The 26,141-nt window shown below is 42.3% G+C and overlaps 1 protein-coding gene across 5 annotated transcripts in view; it reads left to right on the plus strand.

Annotated features, from left to right (window-relative positions):
- The first annotated feature begins 56 nt into the window (after positions 1 to 56).
- Positions 57 to 26,141, plus strand: part of VAPB (VAMP associated protein B and C) — a 33,002-nt gene continuing 6,917 nt past the window's right edge. For 2 of the 5 annotated variants that reach the window (XM_039719399.1, XM_039719402.1), the window contains exons 1-4: positions 60 to 586; positions 15,913 to 16,065; positions 23,437 to 23,540; positions 25,742 to 25,822. In XM_039719399.1, the coding sequence (XP_039575333.1) occupies positions 529 to 586; positions 15,913 to 16,065; positions 23,437 to 23,540; positions 25,742 to 25,822 (396 nt within the window). In that variant the 5' untranslated portion in view covers positions 60 to 528. Of the gene's footprint in view, positions 587 to 15,912; positions 16,066 to 23,436; positions 23,541 to 25,741; positions 25,823 to 26,141 lie in introns of all 5 variants that reach the window. The other 3 variants (XM_039719401.1, XM_039719400.1, XM_039719397.1) reach the window with 3 other exon arrangements.

The following is a 26,141-nucleotide window of genomic DNA, read 5'->3' on the forward strand; positions in this document are numbered from 1 at the left end:
GCTTCTGGATAACAAGGCGTTTATTACAAACCACGCTTTCCAGTGAGGAATAAAGGTTGTTTATTAGCCCTCTTTGTTCCCGAAACGCTCCGGCGAGGCACCTCCGGCCACAGGAGCGGCGGCGCGGAGCCTCCCCCCGCGGCCCCTCACGGCGGGGCCGGGCTCACGTCAGCCGCCGCCGCAGCCTCTCCGCGGGCCCGTCCGTGCTGCATCATCCCGCCTCCCGCCCGCCCTGCCCGGCAGCGTGTGCGCCGCCAGCCGCCGCCCGAGCCTGTCCCCGCTCCGGGGCCGCCGGGACACCGGGAACAACCACCCGGGCGAGGCTGAAACAGCACCCGAGCGAACGAGCAGCCGGGACAGGGCGAACCCGCGCCCGGGCGAGGAGTGAACCCGCTACCGGGCGCGCCCCCCGCCCGCCTTCCCTCCTCCCTCCCTTCCTTCCCCTCCCTCCCCTCTTCCTTCCCCTCCCTCCCCGTCCCTTCCTCTCTCCGCCTGGTGCCGCCACCGCCGAGGAGGAGGAGGAGGAACATGGCGAAAGCGGAGCAGGTCCTCAGCCTCGAACCGCAGCACGAGCTCAAATTCAAAGGTACGCGGCGGCCGCCGCCATCCCTCGCCGCCGCTCCCCGCGCCGGCCGAGCGGCGCGGCCGCGCTCGGGGCCCGCTCCCCGGCAGCCATTTTCCGGGGGCCGGGCACCGCCGGCAGCTAAAATGTCCCGGCAGCGGGAACGCCGCGCTGTGCCCGGCTGACCTTCCCGGGGGCGGTGGCCGGGGAGTGCGGGGGACCCCGCGGGGCTGGGCTGCGCTCCCCAGGCCCCGGCGGGGGTGTGTGCGCGGCCCCGGCCGAAAGATCTGCTGCTGTAATGTAGGACAGCGATGTCCGTGAGGTAGGACTGGGAGCCCAGGTGCCACAAACCCTAGGAACGGATGGATAAAGGGCTTAATCAAAAGACAAAAATCAGGAAATTGCTAGCAGTGGAGCTGTTTAACTGTTCTGCGTGGGTCTTCTGTATAGAATCTAGAAGGAGGAAGGATGTTGGGAATAAGATAACGAATAAGGGTTTCTTCTGTAATGTGTCCCAGGCGCTGTGGGGTTGCAATCGTGTCTCTGGCCAAAAACGCGAGGCCTCTGGCCAGGTGCTGGGCAGCACTCCCTGGCTTTTCCTGCTTATTATTATTATTATAATTTAGCAAGCTGTTTGGCTAAGTAAGTCACGAATAGGCTGCCTGTGCAAAAATCCATCCTTTAAATAAAAGTCTTCAATGGGCTTGGGCTTCCACTGGCACTGAAATTCCTGCCTTGCAGCCTGACAGCACAGCTGTAATACAATATTCTGGGATTACAAATAAGCAATCAGCAAGTTTATTTATGCGACCAGAGTCAGAGGTGTTTTATGGCTTCACTTGATTATCTGGCAAATAAGCTTTTTTAAAAAAAAGGGGATCGTTTATTGGCCTCTGGCAAAAATAATACTCCTTTAAAAAAGCTTTCATGTACGTTTTTAAATATAGAGGAGGTCTTTACCTGTTTTTGTTAGTAAATATATTTGAACGATTATTAATACAAAGTGGGTTTTATCAAGTAGCCTGTTAATAAACACTGTGAGGAATGAATATATCTTTGTTGTAAGCTGAAGTTGTTATGGCAGCAGTATCAAACATGCTTAAGAAGGAAACTATTGTTGTTTTGACGTTCTTTGTGTTAAGTATGAATAGATTAAAATCACCTCTTGTTCTGGATAAAATTGCTTTTAGCAAACAAGCAAATCCAAGCTCAGGTGGGCAAAAAGTGGGGCCTTAATTGGCGCTGACTTGCTAATGAGATGAAATTGTGGTTCAGAGTTTGTTTTTCTTTCTTTTCTTCATCACAGGCAGATATAAACCTTGCCAGACTCTGGTTTTTCTTGAAGTAATGATAATTTGTCAGGCTGTCTGTCTTTCAGATGAGGTTTTGGGCTAAATAACCAGTAGCCATTGAAGTTAAATCAACTAACCATAGCGCTTTTGGTTGCCAGATCTTTAGCCAGCAACGTGTACTCCTTATAATATAAAATGCTACTTGACTAACTGCAGCTATTAAGTGGCTTAGTTTCAAAGTACACTTAAATATTAATGTTCAAACAGACTTAATGCTGCGGGCAGCATTCATATGCTTTGGCAATACATCTGCCTTACAGTCCTTTCTAGCAAGCAGTGCTGACCACTGTCCTTCATTCAGGAAACACCAGGTTGAAGTATTCATGAAGTAAAAATTCTGTTCTAAGCATTTCTTGCCCTACTGATCTTGTGATGACATACTGCCTGGTGATAGGGCTGAAATGATATTGTTACCTTTGTAAATAGTTGCATTTATTTCCAGAGTGTTCCTTGGCCCCGTACAAGTAGATCCAGGCTGACAGAGGTCATGGAGCTGCTGAGTGGTACAGGCATGCTTATGGTGTGTGCTGAAAGACATGGTGCTCAATGTAGGAAACAGAGATTGGGCTGTAAACCTAACACTGGAAATGGTGAAGGGCTCAATCCAAATGCAGACAGGTAGAAAAAGCAGAAAATTGTTCACTCTGATGCTGTTGAAAGGCTCTGTGTAGCTCTTCAGTATAAAATTTAGAAGGAGATAGGATGTCAGGAATAATATAGTGAATGAGGATGTCTTCTCTAATATGCCCCAATCACTTTGGGGTTGCAACCATGGCCTGCACTTTCACTTCTTAAGGGTTGAAAACCATTTTATAGAAGCTTTTGTATCCCCTTGGTTTTGCAGTGAATCTCATAAATTCATTTGGTGCTCTGTTTCAAAATACTGTGCTTGTATCTCGTTTGGAAAAAAAAAATCAAAGGAGTTTTTCATGCTGGAATTTTTTTTCACAGCATGTGAACATGAGCAGGGGTTGTCTTTCCTCCCGCCTCGCATCTCCTACAGCAGAGCACACATGCTCCAAAATAGCATCAGCGTGTGCTGTGCTGAAATGCAGCTGTGAGTGTGGGAGGCAGGACACCATTAGGTGCCTGAAGGTGCCCACTTCTTGCCCTGCTCTCTGAAATAGGAGCTTCACTGGCTTGCCAGTGGCTTTCTCCACTTCTTGGTCATCGTAGGCTTGCAAAAAAAATTATCCAGCTAAAGGTTTACAGCTCAGCATTTACTGGTAATAAATGGTGAAAAAGAACGTTGTTGTTGGTATACGTGACATTTACATTTATGTTTCCCTTTCTTTCTTTTTTTTTTCAATCTAAGAGATGACATTAATCTGCCAGGAATTTGTTACATTTGGGGCTCTGACTTTAAGGATTGCTAGATTTAAACCTGAAAAAGGATGTGGAATTGTGCTGCAGGATGCCTCCTGCACCTCACAGGAAGGCTGCCCACCGAGGCTGATCTGTCTTTTCACCATATGTGCCCACCAGGACTAGAGATCGGCTGTTTAATGTCAGCAAGTAAAATTTTGTTAAAATATAGCATATTTTAGGGCTCCCCTGGGTTTGTAGTGTTTGAGATGCTGCTGCGTGTTTGCAGACATGGGGTGCTGGGGCAGTGTTGCTCAGGAGGGGTGGCACAGATGGGAGGTGGCAGAGGCTGAGGGACATTTTGGTGGCGTTTCTGGAGGTTTGCTCCAGGTTAGGCTGGACTTATGACTCAGCAGTCTGTCCGTGCTCCCCAAGTGGCTCCCGGCAGTACTGCCAAGCAGGGATTAGTGCCTTGCTAAACTCTGCAAGTCGTGCCAGTTGGAAATGCAGGTTCTTGTCCCTGGACCTATGCAATATGTCACTGTGTAGCTTTGCTTTCTGCTAAGGGCACAACAATGAACCAGAAGAGCCGATCCTCTCTGCTGCTAACAGAGCAAATTCATCCCTGACCTGGGGCTGTCACCTCTCACAGGCTCAGGGACAAGCCCTGGCTACCTCAGAGCCCAAAGGTGTGGCCTCGGCCTGTGTCGGTGTCCTCACTCCAGCAGTGCATCTGCAGCACTGAAATGTTCAGAATTTAGTGTTGAGCCCCAGTGCTGTGCAGTTTGTGTTTCCGTGGTGGGGTGGCTGCTGCTCCCTGCTGAGACGCTCTGAGCTCCTCCAGGTCAGCCTGCGTGAGCTCCAGCCAGATCTGCTCATTGCAGTGGGGTGTGCAGAGCCTCCTGTGTCTGACAGGAATATCCCGTTCCTACCAGATACCAGGCTGAGCCTCTTCAGTCCAACAGGCCAGTAACATTTGGGATGTGAGATTAGTGTTTGCTGAAGCTGCAGTTGCCAAGTCTCAGAAGAGAGGTGAAGGGCATGTGGACTATTCACTTATGTCTCTGTCCCTGTCCTGATCCACTGGGAATGGTTAAATCACTCCTGCACTGAAGGTATTTGGGAGGAATTTGACTTTGTGCTCAATCTCTCCTGTATTGGATAAATAGGATTTTCTAGTCACAGGCTATGTTTAAGAATGTAAAATAGTGACATTATTGTGAGTAGTTGGCTGTTCAGGATAATTAACACGCATCTTTTAAGCTGAACATTTATATGCTCTTTCTTTAAACTCTTAGAGCCCTCCTGGTATTCTCTGCAGAATGGCAGCCAGTACTAGGATTTCTTTACTCTTTGAAGGCTGCTGTGCCAATGGCTGTCTGCTTTCCTGCTGAAAAATGTACCAGCCCTTGCTTCCCTTTGTCTGGCCTGATTCCAAGTCAAGTCATTGTTACTGCATTAAATATGGGTAAACCTATACATCTCTCTACATATTTGAGTTTAATTATCAAATCATAGAGGATTTAAATAACAGGCAGGCTTCCCAAATCTACACAAATTTATCCTAAAATATACCCCAATTATCAAAGAAAATCAGTCTTTTTCTGGTGTAGTTAATGTTGCACTCACTTTTCTTGCAGCTTAGCTAAAATCAATAACTTATTCTATTAAACATTTGTTTAGTTGTACAGGCCTGCTGCATCTCACTGAATTACTCTGATTTCACGTGCTCCATTGGTTTTATAATTAATTCATCACTTTGCATAGTCTCTTCACTTTAGAAGAGAGGTGTTAGGAGGGAAAAAACTGGAGGTAAGAGAGGGTAGTGATGCATTGTGAATTTCTTACAGCACAGCTCTTTTTTGAAAGGTGGAATAAGTTGAAGATTGTGCTTCTCTTGAGCTTCCTTAATCTGATGTCCTGTACACCAGAGACACAACACTCAACAGCTCCACTGGGAAAGGAGAAAGGAATTGTACTTGTGGCACTAACAGAAATATGAAACTTTGAATAGGATGATTGGAGCACCAAAGAACAATTGAGATGTGTGAAGCAGTCAAGGAGGTTTAACTGCATTTTCTGTTAAATTTAATTAATGTATTTAGGTCTCCCAAGACTATTTCCAAAAATACCACAATCTCCTTGAAGGCTTTGGTCAATGTGATTTACGGGTTAAGGATTTTTGAAGCATTTTGTACTGCACAGATTTTAAGAACTCCAGTTGAAGTTATGAGCATTAATAGGATCAAAGTATTACTATTTCAGGGAAAGACCTAATGCAGTGATAAAATTTGTTACTTGGCCATTGCTTCTCTTAGTTTTGTGGGATTTTGTGTTTTGAATGTGATCAACTCCTTGCCTTTGCTGTACAAAAATGGGCCACGTACATTCACAACTTCCTCTTCCTTGGGAATCCTGTGTTTGTCCATGGATTTTCAGCTCACTTTGAGCTATGGAACTATTGTAATGATACGTGAAAAAGTTTTTCAAGTTTGTTATTTAAAGCTCATCAGGCTGGCAGCCTGCCAGGCTGATTTGGTTGCTGCGATGTGACCTCTATTCATCACTTCAGAAGATATATCTGATAACAGATTATATTGAAAATACAGATGGAAGGGGTGGCTCTCTCAAGTCCTGGGAGCATGGCTATCATGGCAAAATGAAGACACAGTTAATGTGTCAGAGTGGATGCAGGTTCACACTGGTACTTAGCAGTAAATTGTATTTACCAGCTGCTGCCCTGCATGCCATGTGCAGTGTCCTGTCACCTGTGAAAGGAATATAGAGTAGAAATTTATACAGCAGTTCCTGATAGTGCCTCCTCTTTGGAAAATATTACCTATTTTTCCACACGGTGCAAGACTGATAAATTTAAAACTTACCAGTAATCGTGTAATGCCTTATTTCTTTTAAGATAGGTTAGCTGCTGTTAAATACAAGAGTGAATCTGTTTAATTGCTCTCTATTCAGAATTAGGATTGTAAAAATTCAAGTACAAGCCTTTAAATAGATTGTCAGATCTGTTTTGAAACTCAACTGGAAAAAAGGCATCATCACCATAGCAAATGATCCAACTTCATGAGCTCAGGTCAGCTTACATCTATGAACAAATACCCAATTTTAAAAGCAGCTTAATTTGTTCTATGCAGCCAGCTCTGGAAGGTATTGATTGCATCAAATGAGTTTTGGATCAAATGAGCAACTTCTACATATGTTATAATGCAATTTTTGGAGGAAACTGGGCGAGGGAGGGTTTGTCTTGTTTCTGAGTGCCTCTGAGCACAGCTTTCTGCCCAGCTGAGGCAGCGCAGGAATCAAATGACCCTTGCTAATTCTGCCCACATCTTGCAGTCACACTCATTTTCTACTATCTTGTTACCATATTGGTCTTATGTTTGCTGCCTGCTGGGAACAGCTAATAACTACTGAATGCATTTCATAGTTGGTACAATAACAGCCTCTTTACTTTCCCTGACAGTGTGGCTGCTTGGCTTTGAAAGCCTTATTGATGGTATTTGCAACAGTTCTGTTTGTGGTGACAGCTGTTGTTTCAGACTTAAATTTCATCTTTGTATTTGTAAGAAACGTGATCTTTAACATTATCATCTTGCTGCTGCAATTGTTTTGTTGGGGTGTTTGTGCAAGTAAATCTCACTGATTAGGTCAGGAGCTCTTCCCAGTTAGAGCTCTCTCTCCTCTGGATGAGGGACTGGCTCTGGTGTGACAGTTCCTACCACAACACTGAAGGTCCTTTGTCTTCCTGTGTGATGACCAGAGGCAGAAAGGAAGCTTATTTTGCATACATATATGAATATTTAACTACCAGTTTGTCCAAGCCAGGGGTTAGATTCATGCTAAGTCTCTTCCTCTGGCATTTGACCCAGTATTTTTTCAATATATAAACCCTTGCAGTGCTTTGTAGACCAAGATGTCTGTAGAGCCATATAAGATACTTTCTGAGATGCCTGGGATGTTGTTGAGTTTAAAATTTGGCCTGCTAGGCAACCTTTTGTAAAGAGGGATTTGTGCCGTGGGTCTGGAGCAGCTGTCACAGTCCTTGCTGTCCCTGGCAGTGTGTGCAGAGCAAATCCCCACTGTGTGATTCAGGGCAGGGAGGGTGCACTCCTGCCCTGGCTGTGCCTGTGTGTTCACACCAGCAGCACAGCCCACACTGGGGCTGGGCTGTTCTTTCTCTGTTAGAGCTGTTCTGAAAATTGCTCAATTCAGCTGGAATTCTCCAGGCCTCAAACACATTTGTACAGATTGGGTACTGCTGCTGCCTGCAGTACTTACCCCACGTTATTATAAATACTTCATGAAAATAATCTCTTTACTAAACTACTTTAGTGTCTAGTTCTCTGAGCTGTAAACGAAGTCCCTTATACCATGGTGCACGGATTAAAGATTTTATCATTCTAAATTTAATCCTGTTTTCTTGGTTGGTTTCCACAAGGGGTGGAAAAATAGAGAAGAAGGAGTTTTGCCTGGTGATCCAGTTATTTAGGATGCAGATTATAAAATCATGTAGGTGTGGGGATCACTATGGAGCCAAATCTTATGTTTTTGCAAGCAATTTAAGAGACAAATTAGTTGTGCTTGTAGAAGGCATGTCAAATGACTATGTAATTCTTTTAAGAAAAAAAATTGCACTTTCTTGTTTTTCCCAAGACTGCTACTTTTTTCATCACACTAGTTAGCTTCGTCCTTGCTGGTGCTTCTGATGTTTCTCCCAGCAGTTCACCCTCTCCTTTGTGCAGTTTCATGTTTGTTGTCTGTTGATATTTGCAGTTAGTGCTTCTTGTGATATGTGAATTAACAATATATTGTGTTTTCTCAAAATGTTTGCATTTCCTCTGGATTGTGATTTCTCATCCTCTGGCCTTTCTAACTAAGAGCAGTAACATTTTTTTCCCCCCTTAATTTTTGTATAGCTGGTTTTACACTGTGTTTAGTGATGTCATACGGTGGTGCAGATGATCACAGAATCATGGAATTGTTTAGGTTGGAAAAGACAGAAGTTTAGGCTTGAAGAACACAACTTGACATTTGTTTCTTGTTCTATGCCACACATATAAACTGTCCAATTTTTTTTTTTCCTGTTAAAGTTTTCTCACTGCTTCTGGCTAAATTTCTGATTTTGTTTTGGTTTTGGTTTGTTTTTTTTTTTTCCCTTTGGTCCTGAAAATACAGTTAATAAGCTGGTTTTCAAGTAGCTCCCCTGAAATATATCTTGCTAAATTCAGGATTCCTTCCTTTTTTGTAGCCATAAATAGTATCCCACTGCCTATTTTATGTGGCTTAGGTGTTTTTTTTTAACTTGTTAGAAAAGCAGCTATTCTGTATGCATCCCCAGAATATCTAATTGTGTTTGTTTCTTCTGGTATTTTCGACTTAGGCACAGTTTTGCACTTTAAAATATTTGCTCATTTGCTATTTAAGTTGCACATCAAATTTCTCTATTTGAGGAGCGAGCGTAAAATTAGAGTAGTTAAGTTGCTCCTTCCCTAACATTTTGATGTGCATTGGAAATGGAGATTAGTGATGAAATTAGACCAGGAAAAAATCATTTTAGAAGAAAAAGTGCAGCTTGGATTGGTGATTAAAATCAGGATGGTTCTTCCAGGGAAACATTTTACATTGACTTCAGTCTTCAGCAGTGTTTTTGTCAGGGAGGTTTGCACATCAAGGCTTCATTGCTCTGTTGCTGCATCCCCACTTCTCCTGGGAGCCTGGGCTTTGTTTTTGTCCTTTCCATAGCCCGTGGATGGAGCTCCAGGCTGTGTGCAAAAAGGAGATGTCTTACCTAAGTCAGTCTGGCTGCATCATGGTTATTGAAAGAGATGCAGCTGCTGTCCCAGTGTTTCCTGAGCTGTTTTCATACCTGGACAGAGTTGGTTCATGTGATATTTGTGTGCACAATGAGCAGGGTAATACAATCTGTTTGGCACTCGGTCCTGAAAGGATCTGAAATGCAGCTGAAACAGAGAGACACCTCTGACAGCTCACCAGGGCTGCTCTCAGCCTCTTCTCCATGCAAGTGTGTGCAGAAATCTGGTTTAACTTTATGAAGATATTTCATGTTGTGTGATTTTGTTGCTGAAGTTTGCTGTAGGTAATGTTTGGGTGTTGAAAAACACTGAAGAAATCAGTAGGGGAAAAAAACAAGTGACTCTGGTACCAAAATTATATGAAGGACATATTCTTCTGTTTCTCTTGGCAAGCTTATGTGTGGCCTCTCAGTTCTTACAGCTGTGAAGTCAGACTGTTAATGATCCTCCGAGGGATAAAAGGTGACAAGAATTACATACTAACAGATACCCTGAAAATAGTCTTCAGTCTCAGATTTGTTTGAGGTTTGGGCTTTTTTCCCAATTAAGCATGAGGCATGCTCTGAGAAAAATAGTTTATGCTAGAGTAGGCCAGGGAAGGACACTGATTAATCCATCTAAATGGAGTAACTTACTGCCAACCTTGCTCCAACTTTGGCATCTGAATCATCTAATTTTGTTGGGTTTCTGCACCCTTTTTTTTTCCCCTCTTAGGTCACTTTATTGATTGCATACTTCTTAAAAAAATTGCTCCACTGCATCAGCTATTGCATAGGGAGTGATGTGGATGTTGTTTCTATTTTTGTAATATTTTTTAATCCAGGCATCCGCTGTTTGACACAGCAGAAGTGAAAGGGACCACTCCCCTCCTGTCACTTTGTTTTAAGGGCTCTTTTGGGTGAGGAGGTGGCTGCTGGGAGTAAAAGATGTTGATTCTACAGGGCTGGGGGTTTGTAGCTAATTCCCTTTAAAATGTGAGCTGAGGTCAAAAGGTTGGCATGTGGTTTACACAAGGATTTTTTTTAAATAATTACCAAATTTGGGGGATTTGGGTTGTCTCAGTGAGTTACTTGTGAAATCAGATACTTATGCAACACAGGCTCTTCTTGCTTCTGATTTTTTGGCTTCTTTGATTTCAAAAGTTGCGGATGCTCACTTAATTATGAGAGTCTCCAGAGCCAGATGATGATTAAACCTTGGCACTCGGTACTTTTTAAAACACTAATCTTCACAAGATTCTGTGTAATTAGGTAAGTATTCTCCTTACTTGACAGAGAGGGAAACTAGAAGGGTCCAAACCTGCTTCTGTTTTGGAGTTGCTGTCAACTCGTAAGGCTCTTAATAGCAGAAGATCAAGCCCTTAAGTGATTTGTCTGAAGACAAGTAAGGTGGTGGGAGAGTTTGATTGGATCTTGGGTGTTCTTGATTCTCAGGCACCTGGCTGATAGCTCAAGATGTCTTGCTTGACATTTCAGCTCTTTTCATTTTAGTGTTTATCTTCAAAGGTCATCAGCTTTATATATGACTTTAAAAGAAGCGTGCAGTAAGTCAGGGTCTTCACCTGTTATTGAGCCCTCTTGCACTTCACTACTGATTTTATTTTGCCTGTCTCTAATGCTGACAGACATCCACAAAAAGAAAATGGGAGAGCCCATGGAAATAAAATGAAATCACTTGGTGTTGTCAGAGGCAGTAAAGGAACTGAGAAACCACTTGGATGTGAAGATGAGAAAAGTCGCAGGTAGAAATATTGAACTGATCAGATGGAGACATGGTATGGTGGCTGTTTGATGGTGCTGACATCTCTCTCCAGAGCAGGGCAAGGGCATCCCAGTTTGAGGGGCTGGCAGAGCTGGGGGAGGCACTTAATGCCATGGGAGAGGGGCCAGTGTAGGGTGTGGGATGGGGAAGGATCAGTATCATGTTCAGCTTTCCTTTCCCCTCACACAGGGCCAGTGTGGCTCTTTCACTGGATTAATTACTGCTCCATGTGAACATCTACCAGTCACATGTAGGATTTGGGCTCTTGAGGACAGTCACAAAACAATTCAGGTTTCCCCTCAATTGCTTTCCACCATCTCCCTTATTAAAGATTCTTCAGTTACCTTTCTATGGCTGATTAATGTGTCAGGTGATTAATGACTTTCATCTGACACATCAGTGGGATTAAACCATGGTGAAATACATCCTTCCCCTCCTATTATTGCATTCCACTGCTTTCCACAAAGGAAGTACAAGAGAGGTTATCTCATGAGAAGCTCTGCCTGTATTTCTGACTGTTTCCAATTACTTTGCTGTTGGATACATGTCTGTGGTGAGCTGGAGTTGCAAAAGTTCTTTAGGGGAAGATGCTGAAAGTGCATCTAAAACACTCTGGGAATAACATGGGCAACTTGATAAGAATTTATTCTTAGTCTTGTGGATCAGTGGTTGCCAGTTGTATCAAGTATTTGTGCAGTGCTTTTCTTTGAAGAGTTCACTGCATTTTTTAGGAATGCCTAGCTTTTAGCAGATGAGAATTTGCATTAAATTCAGAAAAAATGATGAATGTGCCTTAATTACTTTCAGCAGCTATGCCAGTACTACAAGTGACTGCAGCACGTATGCCCAGATGTGCTTGCAAGCTTTAACCTGCAACTGTGAGACCTTAAATTGGCAGGATGCTGTGCAGGAAGATGCAGTTTCCCTGATGCCAGGTCTGAGTGCTGCTCATTCTGGCTGAAAACTGATTCTCCTTTTTCTCTTCCCCTCTGCCCCCTCCCTCTCTCTGGTAAGTGGATTAATTTCCAGCCCCAGCAGCTCCCTGGCTCTGCTCTTGGCCCATGCAGAGGAACACAGTGCAGCTTGCACAGGCAGCCGGTGGAGATGAGAGGCCAGACCACCTCCCCTTTCAGCAGTGAGATGGACTCATGCAGGAATTAAGCAGCCCTGTGGCCCACCTGATGTGTGTGGTTAATTATAAAGATGTAGTGATAATTGCAGGTACAGATCTGCAGAGGACTGTCCCTGCTGGGTTTGAACATTCCTGCCCAAGCCTGTGCCATCAAAGCTTTCCCTCTGCTGGCACTTATGCTGAATTCCTTCATGTGCCAAACAGCATGAGGACTGATTATTTGCTATGCCAAAGCATGGAATTTTGGTTAAGGTGAGGATGGTTGTATTTAGATGTAGTACAGATGACGTGGCTGTGTAACGTGGTTTCTTTGAGGAGCAAGTAGCAAGGAACTCACAGTGAGTACTGTGCTCATCAAAAAGTTATCAGCCTGGATTTGCTGAAACAATTATGGGCAATTTCTATTGCAGTGAGGGTTATTTAAAATTTAAATAGAGTTGACATCATGTTCTTTTGACCTAATTCCCAGACTTTTTTATCATTACTAAAATGGTGTGGGTTATTACAATGCCATACCCTGCAGAATGGCTCTCTAAGGAAAGGTTGATACAGCACTGCTGTTTGAATAGGAAATGGGCTGTGGAAAATTCTGAGGTAACATTGTGATCTTCAAACCTGAAGGGTTGGATTTGTGGGTGAAAAGCCACAGTTCAGAAATAACCCTGCTGAAAAGTAGTCCTATGAAAAACCAGGATACCTCTTACTCTTTGTTGCTTTATGAGTAGAGAAGGTGATGTTTCTTTTCCTTTCACTACTGCTGGTTTGTGTATCACTAGATGCCCACTTTGCATTAACATGAGTTGACTTTATTTTGGCAGGGCAAAGTCACCAAACCCTTGTGGAGTATTTCAGACTTTCAGCACCAAATTCAATTTACTGCATTCTTCCATGCTCCCATGGCAACCCCGTGTCAGATGATGCATGTTCAGACCCTGTTTCCCATAACTTTGTCCTTGGGATGACACCAGTGTCATTCTTCTCATGATCTTTAAAAAACACGTGAGAAAAACAGTTGGGATGATTTTAAAGAGCAAATTGTCATTTGGAAAGCACCCTGCCTTAGTACGAGTTCCACTTATCTAGAAATATTATTATGAGCAATTGAAAAAACATTCAAAACAAAATAATGTGATTAAGTAAGGGTTGTGGCTCTTGAGGACAGTCACAAAAGAGTCAGTCTTCATTTGCTGCTTTCACCCAAGGACCATCCAGATGCCCCAGTGTGGCTCAGCTGTGCTCTCAGCCCACCTTGGGAGTACAAGCCTTGTCCAGGTGTTGCATAAACTTGTATAAATAGCCCATCCACTTGTAATGAGGACAAAGTTACCAGAAATATTGTATTTTCTCTTACTGTACTTGGGTACGATTCCCAAAGTCCCAAGGGCTTGCACTGGAAAATGAAGCTGCAGGGTTGATGTGCATCTCATCTGACTGTAATGCCCACACCAGCTTTATCTGCAGCGCTCAAATCCAGATGTTGAAAGCAAAGGTGTATCTCCAGTGCAGAATTACTTGTGTCTCTCCTGGGATAAGTTCTCCCACATACACCAACCTCCCCAAAACCTGTAACTTTGGCTGTAGTATTCCAACAACAGGCGACCAAGATTTCGTTTCAGCCCAAGCTGGCAGTCAGTGGGCCTTGCTCGTAAAAGTCAGGCCAGCCAGGTGATAATATTTCACTGCCATGCCCCAGTTACCCCTGAGTAATACCCTGTGGTCTGTTTATTTTTTTACTTCAGGAGACCTTAATTGGCACGTTAATCCTGCATTTGTCTGCTGTGTTTTGTTTTGCTGCAGAGTTTGAACAGCAGTGCCATAAGAATGAGTGTGCTTGCCCACAGGTTTGCTGGGAGCAGATGTCAACCTTCTAGTGGAGTTGTGGTGGCTGTAAAACCTGTAACTGGGGGGAAATGTAGCTAAAGAAACTGTTTAGGGTTTAGTGGACAGAACAGAAGAGGAAACACCAAGCAGACAAGAAGAAATTAGTTCCGTCTGCTGAAAGGTTTTGCTGCCAAATATTTTGGTGTGATCTATGTTAGCAATAAGTAACTCCATTTGGAAATTATTTTCCACACAGAATTGTTGTTGTATTGCTATTTCAAACAGCAGCTCTGTGCTGGGGCACACAAATCCCGCACACATTCATGGATCAGCCAAGTACAAACATGGTATTTCCCCCAGGAAATCTATCCCAGCATGCAGACCAGCAAAGTACTACTGAGGATGCAGCTGCAGATGAAGGGCTTTGTACAGCCAACCCTCCCCCTGTGCTGGAACAGCTCAAGCTGTAATTCTTTAGTAGAGACACATCCTTATTGCATAGGCATCCTATAATTTCTTTTGAAATGTTAGATACCTCTCTGTTAGGGCTGTTTTGAAGATCTGCTACTGTCTTTACACCTAAATGTTTGCTGGATTTTTCTGATGGTTTGGCTTGTTTGACTTTACCAACTCGTGGCTGCTTCTGGCCAGTTATTTTCCATTAGCCTAAAGTCTCTCCCTGCATGCAGAACACAGAGAAAACTTCACAGCTGTGTTTCATTCTCTTTCACATCTCAGTGTTCCACCAGGTACAGGGCTGGTGAAATCTTTGCCATGGGATCCAAAAATTTTATTGCTTCAGGTTTTTTGTAGCTCCTGTTGCATTGCAGGGCTGGTTTGCTCGGTGCAGACAGAAGTGGTGCTGCCTTGTTGTCTGGTTGGGGTTATTATGTGTGTGATTGTTATGAGGCTTTTCCCCTTCTAATTACTTTAAACAAATTGGATCAAGGATAGAGGTTGCAGCACTGTAGTACTGTTACAGCTGGATTAAATATTGTCTTAGGAGTCAAATTTGTGTAGAATAAGAAGCAAATTTAAATCACATCAAGGCATCCATGTGGAAGAGGAGGGTGGTGGAATGCTGCCTCTATTTTTAATTTTTTTAGTATCATCATCATTCACCCTTTTTAAATTTTAGGGTTGCCATTTCTGCAAGGAAAAGTTTGGTGCTTTTTTTTTTACTAATTTGCCTTTACTCTTGAGGACAAATGAAGGTATTTTATTCAGGCATCAAATTAATCACTTCTATGGAGAAGACAGTTGATCAAAGTGTGCTTATATTTCTTTTAATTTTACTTCTTTACCGTCTGTGAAGCACTGTGGTTGTGTGCTACCTGTCTGATTTATCAGTGTCTTGTAGGAAATCAGCCTTTCTTCTGCCTGAGGGATTTGGGAATTTCAGTTAGGTAGTGAGCCTGAGAGAAAAGGATTTGCCTGCACTTGGTTTTGCAGAACTTGACAATGGTTTAATTTTGGCTTTGCTAATATGGAAATCTTTGCCAGTGCTCTCAGTGTCTAAAAATTTTCCTATTTCCACATGGTTATTTCCTGTCCTGGGTGAGGTAGGCTCCATTATTTCTTCTGGTTTATAATTTCTAGTTGCCAAGACAGTTTATAAAAAAAATTAAAAAACTTGGTAGGCAAAAGGAGATGTACCCTGCATGCTTGTCTTGCTGTTTTTGGTGTGGCATTCCTGAATACCTGGTGGAATCCTGGTTCTGTGGAGGTCCAGCTTCATGTGCAGATGGATCTGTGGTAGTCCTTGGTTCCCATTCCTTGGTTAACAACCTGTACTGTACTCACTGCTTATCATCTACAGCACGGGTATCTCTGCTAGCCTGGGCTTCTGTGACTAGAATGGAGCAACTGTGACACAGCAGGGAATTTGGCATCCTTTGAATGCCATGTTGTGGTGTTGGCACAGCGTGTGAATGATTTCCCCCTTTTGTTTTGCTGTTAATGATGAGCTCTTGGGCTGGGGCCTGGCTGCAGCCTCAGCTTTGCGTGCTGATTATCTGTACATGCTGCAGATGGAAATTGAACATCTAATTACTTTATAAGATTTGTGAACGGAGATTTAGAGCCTGCTTAGCCTCTGCTTGAAAAGTGCTTTCTGTGTGATTTCAAGTCTGCTTTTGCTCTCCTCCTCAGGTCCTTTCACAGATGTGGTCACTACAAACCTGAAGCTCGGCAACCCCACGGACAGAAATGTGTGCTTCAAAGTTAAGACCACAGCACCACGTAGATACTGTGTAAGGCCCAACAGTGGAATTATCGATGCAGGAACATCAATTAATGTTTCTGGTAAGCCACTCAAGCAGTTCTTTGCTGATTGAAAATAGCTTCTTATAATCAGTTATTTCTTGGAATGCCTTGCAGCCTGAAAGTGTTTTGGTGAATCCAAGAGGTTGTGTTTTCATGGAGAAGCAGCCATTTCATGTATCCTTACTTCCCTTACTCTTGGTCTGACAGGAACAGGTTTGTTCTTCTTGTTTTGGAGAGGAAAAAGGCGGAAATACATAAATGATTGATATGGTTCATTAACAGCCTCAGCCAGCGTATCCAAACCAGTCCTGCTGCAGCCCTGCCCTCCCTGTGGGATTATTTTTGTACAGTTAGTTTTTTGCCAGCTTAACTTCCTGAACCAGCTCACCACGGGGTCAAACAAGTGCTTGGATGAGCACATTGAGGGAAGAATAAAACTGGGTGGACTGTAGCACTGGTTTAGACCAGTGTGGACTGATGCCAAACTGCCTCGGATTTAACCAACAATGAAAACATTTACTTTCAAACCATGCTTGTTTTGTGTGCCTTGAAGATTCAGTATCCTTTGGTGTTAAAAATGTCAAATGACTAAATCTTTGCTGTTGCATAGGAAAAGTTAATGATTTTCTCTAATGAGTCAGTAGCTCTTGACTTGCCTAAGTTTGGTAATGGAAAAGCAAAGGAGTGGCTTACTTTGAAAGCATAAAGAGCTGAGTATTCTCACAAACAGTATCTCTATATTATTAACTTGCTGATAATATATTCTCTCAATAGCTTCTCTCATCCATGCTCTTAATAAAGAATTCTGTCAAAGGATGTAGTTGTGGCATATTGGATGAATGAGGTCAGACTTTAGTTAAGAAAATTATTCCTCTAAACATGCATATCAGATTTGCTTTTCTATTCCTAAAAAAAATTCATATTGGCATGATAAGAAATAATATTGGTAGGTTATACAGTTTGCTCCTACCAGCCTCTTTTAGCCTGGGATAAAATTTTGGGATGCCAAAACCACTTATTTTTACTTGAAAAAAATCAACATGTAAAAATTGAGTTCAGTTTCTTATTTAATAAAATGTAAAATATTTAAACACCTCACCCTTGGAGACAACTTGCTACAACAAAATAAAAATTGATCCCAAAATCACTTTGCACTGTAAAATTAAGCAACTCTAATCCTATGAGTCTTCTTCTACATGCCCATACTTGCACACTCATTGATCTGTTGTCTTTGGGATTTCTGTGGTGTCAGATTGAGTGTACAAAGGGCTGCAGGATTGTGCCTCCCTTGCAGTTAATCCCAGGGGAATGTCAGTGAGGAGGTAACCAGGGAGTGCTGGGAGCTCCAGGTGGGGCAGGCAAAGCACTTCTGCTCCAGGAGGGGGCCAGCACATACCCAGTGAGCTCTGAAATGACTAATATGTAAATGAAAAAGCTCTCTGGAGAGAAATGGAGATTTTTAAAACTCGGAACAATTCCCAAGTAGAGCTGTCTGTCATCTATACTAGCTGCAGGCAAGCATATCAAATGCACTGAAATCAATGAAATGATAATGAAAATTAGCATGGTTTCTAGCTACAAATTATCTTCGTGCCATAAAGATGTGGATGCTTTTCATCTTGCAGATGAACTTTGAAAATTAAAAGCCTGCTTCCTTTGCAGGCTCTTACCAGGCTTTTTGAAGTGTTGTCTTGCTCTCAGGTTGAGTTTTGCTCACAGGTGCCCCTTAGCTCCACCTTGAGCAAATACAGGGCAGGCAGGTGTTGGGAGCCATCTCTTGTGATGTGCCAGGCTTGCTTTTCCAGCCTGAGCCTTCCCAGTGGCACACCAGGTAGAGTGTGGTTCTTATCAGTAAAGTATCCCCTTATGAGACTGCTGTGCTAACCCTGAGCTGTGCTTTGCTCTTGCTTACACTGCTGTAAGAATTTCCCTTTTCTGATAACCTTATTTGTAGTGATTTATGGTTTGGTTAGTGTGGAAAATGGCTGTGATGTATTTAATCACAAGCTCACGTGTGTGTTCTAATATTTCCATGCTGATTTTAACAGTAGTAATAAATATCAATCTTAAATTGCCAGTCCTTTCATTGACATTATATTTTAAAATGTAAATGGCACACTTTCATTGTTCCTTAGGTAATAGATTAAGCTCCTTCAAACCATGCATGGGACCTGATTTTGGACTTGAAGATGGTAGTGTCTTTGGTTTTTATCAGCAGATGGGATCCTTTGGATGGGAGGCATCAAAGAGGGGACTGCTATTAACTTGCAAAATACAATTGTTTTCAGATTCACAGAAAGGGGGGAAGATGTGTTTAACCTTTCCTTTGAGTAATATTGCTTGAGAACAAAAGACTGATTTTGGAGTTAATGAAGTGAAAAATAAATAGAATTTGTTTCTTTGCCTCTAAATCAGTTACTTTTTCAGCATTTAATTCAAGTCTTGCCCAGGGCATAAAAATAGGACTTGAATAAATGGGACTTGAATTCCTTCAAACGTAGTGAAAATACTACTGATGAGAAATTATTTAAAATATAGTTAATACAGTAACTTCTGGACACTTCAGCTAATTGGGCTGTGTTTACTATATGCAATCTGCTCCCTTCACAGTTGCTGACTGGCTTTACCACAGCCACTGATAGCACTGCATTGGTGCTGCACCTTGTCTCCAAAAATCAGTGCCTCAGCATTTGTTAGTCTCAGAGAATATTATTGCCTAGAGCTGAATTTGGGACAGCCTCTTCCTCCTTGCTCTGTAGTAACCAGCTGCCTTTGTTATACTCCTGTGAAACTGTGTCTGTGCTATTTTGCTGTAAGTGTATGAGAAGATCTTTTGCTCTAAGAGGCAAGCAGTTGCACTTCATTTCACATTAATATGATGGCTCATTTAAAGACTTACAAAATGCTAGAAAAATAAAGCTCACTTTAATCTAGTGGATTCTCAAATGCTGCCTTCTTATGCCATATCACAGCTTTTGCTAAATAGCAGCATTTGAGGCCCTGTCAGCATGTGCTGCCTGCTGGGATGTCAGGTTTGGAGCCCGTGTTTTCACCTGTTATATAATGGCATGTAATTTTAACAGCTGAGTTTATGTAACTGTCGGGAGCGTGTGTGAGCACTGTCATCTGATTCCATTGCACTGGGCTGCAGGGCTGGGGAAGGAGTGTTTGCACACATGGCACTGCTGCTGAGCACCTCTGATTTCAGCACAGAGAGCTGATTCTGTGGCTTTGAAACCTAAATCAAAACCATGAATGGATTACAAAGGAAAAGTGAAGGAGCACCAGCAGATGCTGGTGAGTCTGCAGTGGATGTGTAAGGAGGAGAGAGGAATTGCAGATGGTCCCATCTGTGCAGAGTCCCTCTGAAGAGAGCAGTCTGAGCAGCCTCCTGGAAGGGAGGAGGAGCTGACTTATCCTTGGGCTGCTCTCGAATATCCGGGGAGGATTTTTAGTCTTTTCTGAGCTTTCCTGGCTTTGGAAAGGCAGGAATGGAGCTGCAGCCCTGTGCTCTGCAGTCGCAGTGGGGCTGCCCCACTCCCTCAGGCACTGGTTGTGTCCCATCCACTGCTGCATTCCCAAACTTTCCTTGGCAGTGTCACTCCTCTGCCCTGTTCCCACAGATCTCCCAAGCAGAAACTACCAAGTTTTGGGTTATTCTTGCCTGCCTGCTTTAAAATTCTATCTTGATCTTCACAAAGTCAACACTTCTTAATATTATTGAAATATTTACAGAAATTTTATGTTTATTTATGTAAACATAAAGGTGGGATGATGCAATGGGTTCTGCTTGTTTCCATGGATGTGAGTGTCCTTTGCTCACCTCTGCCAGAATTGATGGAATTCCACAAGGATCTTGAGGCTTGCCCCTGTTTCTGGTTGGGGTATTTTATGTGACATGAGTGTGGTAGATTTGATCCATCCAGACCATGAAGAATTCCATGCAGTTCCATTTGGGAAAACGATTGATAAAGGTAGAAAAGAACAAATAAATTGACAGTCTGTTGAATGAGCTGCTTAGGAATGAACAGTGATGTGGATGGAAATGTGAGAGCAGGGAGCTACCAGTGATGTTTCTCGAGAGTGATTCTTGGTCCTCATCTTGTTTAATGCTTTTACAAGCAATTCTGGAACAAAGAGTACACTAAAAACTCTGATGATGTTGTAAAGTTGAGAGATTGAAGATATACAGCAGAATTAGGTGTCCTTGAAGGCTACAGTAAGAAAAGTGGGATGAGTTTCATTAGAAAAACTGCAAAATCACATATTTGGAGAATAAAATACTCTGGCTGCAATTGCAAGCTTGTTGAATAAAAGGGCCTGATTGGGGTGAGCAGATAATAGACATAATAATAATAATACAGAATGTGGCTGTGAGTAAGGCAGATGTAGCATCATACATCTGGATCAGGGGAGAGGTGAGAGGGCATGAATGCTGTGATTCATGGCACTAGTAAAGTTTCCTGCATGTGTAATTAGAGGAGCTCAAACCAAAACAGGTGCAGAGGATGAATGGGAGCCTGGCCTAGAGAGAACCCACCAAGTCTGGCTTAAGTTTACCAGTAGGCCAGAGTTACTGTGATTGATGGCTTGGAGGGCCCCAGAAGTAAATGACTCTTCCCCCTCTCTGGTATTTCAGTATTAGGGCAGCGTTGGTCCAGGACCAAGTAAACAGGCCATTAATAAATTTAGATGGAAACTAGAGGAAGGTTGCTGACTATCTGAGCTGGGAGACTTTTCTGTTCCTTCTGCTCTTGGAAAGGACAGCTATAACCTAGCAGGTGTTAAAGGTGTTCCCTGCTTCAGATTTCCTCTGTTCCTTGAAAAAGCTGGTTTATTCTAGGAAAACCAGAGGAGTTTAAGGCTGCTGTCATTGTAACTAACTTTGTAACTAACTTTGCCAGTAAACTTGGGTGGAAAACAAGGAGCACATTGGGTGGTCAGTGCCTCTCCTTAGCTCTCTGCTGAGCATTAAATACTGGGGATATTGCAGGAGTGTCAGAAAACCCATGGCCATTGATCTCTCAGTGACTCTGCAGTTTTTGCTTGTGGTACAACAGTGCTGGTGCTCGAGCTCTGGGGTGAGCAGCTTGGGAGGTGGTTGAGATACATCTCTGCCTGATGGATGCTGCTGACTGTAAACTGGAAGATCACATTAATAATTTTGTTTCTTAAAACTCTGATTACTGATAAAAGCTGAAGCTTCTGACCAGATGGGACCTCTGATGTGATAAGGCATTCTGTAGGAACATACTTCTCCCATAATTTTTGCATAAGGTTTGTGATTTCCATTCAGAACAAAGGAGCCACATTCCCACTAGCAATTTCTCCAGCAATTAGGGCAATTTTATGGAGCTAATCTTTCACAGAAACCCCAATAGTATGTGAATAAATATTAAAATGGTTTGGTTTCCTCTTGAAAAAAGTACATATTTTTGAGCTTCCCATCTGGCTTACAAGACATTTGCTGAATAATTTGTGTCAATGTGGCTTTCATGTATTGATCTAAAAATACAAGTGCTAACAACGTCTGTGCTGTCAAGCCCTCTCTGGCTCTTGTGGTTCAGTGAATGGAGCTGGGGGCAGTGATCATTTGGCATTCCAGGATGGATTCAGCACTGTCCCTTGGGAAATGAGGATTTTCAAATGAGCTGATAGCTGCACTCAGCAAAGCGAGCTGAAAAAGCCACAATCATAGAAGTTCCATAAATGCTGAACAGTTCTGGCTATCCAGTTGGATCTTACACATTGAAATTAAGTGTTTGCTACAGAGGAGAAAAAATGATGCTGCTGCTTTTCAGTGCTGTGTTCAGTGTTGAAGTTGTTGTGCTTTCACAGTCACTCCTATTAGCAAAATAGTTTTAAGGGTAAACCTTTAAAACAAATTAATTTGCAAACTTTTTTTGGAAAAATATCCAACTACTGCAAGGTGAGTTTAAAATGTATAATAATTTTTAAAGCACCTCATCTGAAAGAATTTATTGCCTGCCTTCTCTCTGGGCTTTAAAAGGCATGTGGTTGTTGATGGCCACAGATTGTGTGCACAGTAAAGATGGCACAGCCATAACATCCCCTGCTCGTTAAGGGAGGCAAATTGCTTTGACTTGCCTTCATTTGTAACAAATGGGATCTTTGGATATTGCTTTTATATGACAAACCCCTGCAATTAGTGCATATGAATTTGGGCACATGATGTTAATAGCACCAGTGCTTGAAAATGGTCCTAATTCTTGACCTGCTTCTCTTCTTAGTGATTGAATTGAGGGGTTGAAGTAAGACAGGTCATAAAATGTGAATTTTTAAACCTTACATCATTTTTTTTCTGTTAGCAGTAATGGCAGTGTTTGCAAGCTTTGTTTTCAGTTTGAGGGGGTGGTGGCTTTTTGCAGTGTCTAATAACATGTTTGTGTAAACTGTGTTGCTTATTTCCACGTGTTCTGTCTCATGGTGAAGCCAAGCTCATATTTTTTAATGCCCCAATAGCTGAATATCCAGGTGTCATTTGCAAATGTGGGGGTTCCAAGCGACCACAGTGATTAAAGATTATTCTGTTTAAATTAAATTCCCAACTGTTCCTCAGGTTGCTTTAACTCGGAAGCAAAGACATGGAAATTCCCAATATTGCTTAAAAAATTAAAGCACACCCACTCCCTAAACCTGCTGTTCCTTCCTCTCTGCCCCCTAAATAGAGTAATTTTCTGCATAAGTAAATTTTGGAATGCTTTTTATTTTTTTGAGTGAAGAGAAATACATTCCTTGCATACCCTTCATAGGCAAAGTTTGCATCACATTTAAATATAAACTTCCATCTATAAATTGGTAACAAACTTTCAGTGACTTATTTGTGGAAGCAAAATTCTTGTACTTGATAAATCAAATGCCATGAGAGTCTTAAACTTTGTAGAGGAAATTTCCATCCCAAGGCTTCAACCTCAAGGTTTACAATGTTTGACTTTGCCTCTGTAGTTTTTCTTGGGCACCATCAGCAATATTGTGTGTACAGCTCATCAAAATGCTTCTTACTTCTGCCCCAAGGATGGAGCAAGACAAAAAGATGCTGTCTTGGAAAATTTTTCCCTCTGTCCCAGAAGATATGTAAATGATCCTCTTTCCTGTAAATGACTATTGTTATCTTGCCATAACTGTGTACTGAATATTGTAGAGTGATCAGCATTTCCAGAATTCTCAGACCAAAGTCTAGACAGACTGAGGAAATCTGTTTCTCTTGCCTCCTTTCAAAATTCCAGTTTAAATTGAGGTTCCTGATCTCAGCTGCTGCTTTGGTCTTAAAAACAGACAGCTTGAAACCATTTTACTGTTTGTTTTTGTGAAATCTGGTAACTGTCTGATCAGTGCATGACTGCAGCAGAGCAGTGGTAATGCAATGTGTTCTGGGTTTTTTTCTTCCAGTGATGCTACAGCCTTTTGACTATGACCCTAATGAGAAAAGTAAACACAAGTTTATGGTTCAGTCTATGTTTGCTCCAGCTGATACTTCAGATATGGAAGCAGTAGTAAGTATTGAAATTAATTTAAATGGATTTCTTTCTAATTGCAGAATTTTGTACGTCCTTTGACTGTGTTGTTTAAGGGGTGTTGTCAAACCGCACTGGAATGGTCCTTGAAAGCTTTTCCAGATTTCCATCTCTGCATGACAGGGAGTTTTGTGTTACTTTGAGCCCAGGAATCCTGCTCTGAGAATTTTTGTCTGTGGTTGCTTCTTTAGGAAGCTGCTGTCAGTAATGGGATGCCAAGCCATGAAACAAGTAGTTGTAGTTTTTTGCAATATATCCTTCTGTAGAAAGGCCAGCTTGAACCATATATTCTAAGGATATACAGAATATATTCTGAGTCTGTGGCATCATTTTTATGCATCTACTCTCAGTCTTCTCTTGAGCAGCTCCTTTTGCAAGATGCAGCAGGATGATTTACAAGTACTGTGTTTTTCTTTATCCCTGCCTGTGTCTGCTGTGGCTTTGTAAATGAAAGGCTCTCATGGATTCTGTCCTGTGGATTACAAATGAGAGCAGTAGAAATATGTAGGTGCTGGAGCAGAGAAGGACAAAAGACATAAAAATAAGATGTTAGGCTACTGTAAGACAACCTGCAGAGGAGTAAACCATTCTGTCAACTGCTGGGTTTCCTTTATCAGCAAGATTTGCCCCCAGAAGAAGGCACAAGGAAGATCTCTGTAGCCTAGCTTTTGTTAGCTTGAGAGAACATTCAGTGGCTATTGAGGACACAATGTAAAAAGGAAAAAGACCATTACTCTAAAAGTGTGTGGCTTAAAAACAAAAAAGCCAACTCAAAAATTCTCTACAGTAGTCTTTACAATATGTGTCTTCTTCTGAATAGCTTCTTAAAGCTGGGGCACTCTGCAGGTTAATAATTTCCCTTCTGAAACTGATTTATGGAACTATATTTGTTTAATGGGCTCAAAATAAGATCCAGTGGGAGAAACAGCAATAGTAATAAAATGTCTGCATCACTAGAAAGATAAGTCAGTCTGCCTTTCTTCTGAGCTCTTTAATTTTTATGAGTTACTTTATACCATGACAAATGTTATTCTGCTGGCAAAGAACGTTTATTAGTACCTAGATGGGCCTTTCAGTTTTCCAGAGCTCTCCAGACTGATAAAATTCCCTTTCCTGTAACACTTTGATCAGTTCTCAGTTTTGTTACCACTCTCCAGATCTCTTCCTATTCTGGATGAACAGGTGAGACCAGTTATGGGAGTACTATAAAGCTTTCAACACTTCACAGGCAGCCAAGGAGCTGGAAATAGATCTGACTTCAGCCCCAGAAGAGCTGAACTAGGATTCAGCTGTTTAGGATGAGTTAAATACTGCTCCAGGTTGCATGGGCTTAGCCATAATTTGTCACCTACTTGAGATATGCTGAGGAATACCAAGCTACCAGGAGGATGGTCAGAGTGAAGGGGAGCACGTGAGAGCTCCAGGATGGAAGTGTGGGCACTTCTTGCTGTCCATTATCACTGAGAATAAATCTGTCCACTTCAGGGTTACAGCTGATACTGAGCAAAGATTTATTACTGCTGATCCCTGTTAGAAAGGTTGCGAGGAATCTTGTTTATGGCAGACTCCCCAGCTGAAGGGGAGAGAAGGTGTGGGGGCAAGTTATCCATAACTCTGAGTGTAGCACACCTGGTGCTGCTCAGACATTGATGCTGAAAAATAAGGATGTGGAAAACAAGGAGTGGGGAGAACAGTCCTGTGTTCATTCCAGTCAGGAAGAAAAGCTCATGTGAAATTTGAAAAGTTTGAATAGGAACTCCACTGGCCAGAGAGTTGAGAACTCACTCTGTGATTTATTTGGGGGCTTGTTATCATTCCCTCCCCTTGAATTCACCCCTCCTTTCAATATTTTTTCCTTCTTTTTTTTAAGCAGGCTCATTACTCCCTCTATCTCTGCTAATTACTCTGATACAGCTCCCAGTTCTCTCATAAATTACCTGTGGAACTTTCAGACTATTTAGAATGATTTGCTTCATAGTGTCTGCTCTGTCTTTATGATACCACTCAGTTTTGGTTTTGATCTCATTTTTCATCCTGTGCGTGGTTAATGGTGGTGTGATAAACACCTGTGGGTTCTTTCTGAGTGAAATAATGAGATTTGTTTACATAATGCACTGCATTTCCAATCTGCCTGATTGTACTCATATGTTTAATATGAAATTAATATTAACTTATTCCAGTGGAAAGAAGCAAAACCGGAAGAACTCATGGATTCGAAACTTAGGTGTGTGTTTGAGCTACCAGCAGAGAATGATAAGCCTGTGAGTATTTTCAGATGCATATTGAGTGATTTAACTTAATACCACAGTAAATCCTGTAAAATGGCATGTTTCTACAGACAGCTGTAAAAGCACAAGACACAATCCTCTGTTTCACTGCCTGGATGGCATCACTCTTTAAGAGCACAATGTAAACTGTTTAAAAGCTTGGTAATCCTTGGTGTAACTAACAGCCAGTTTGAACTTCATAAATGCAGCAGTAGCACAAAGCAATTTTTGAGTTGATCTGTTTTCATTTAGTGAAAGGTCACAGGATAAAGAATACTTAAGAAAAAATTAAAGGTGCTGATTGCTGGTTGTG

The sequence above is a fragment of the Passer montanus genome, unplaced genomic scaffold, assembly GCF_014805655.1.
Source record: "Passer montanus isolate IOZ18808 unplaced genomic scaffold, ASM1480565v1 scaffold41, whole genome shotgun sequence".
NCBI lineage: Eukaryota > Metazoa > Chordata > Aves > Passeriformes > Passeridae > Passer > Passer montanus.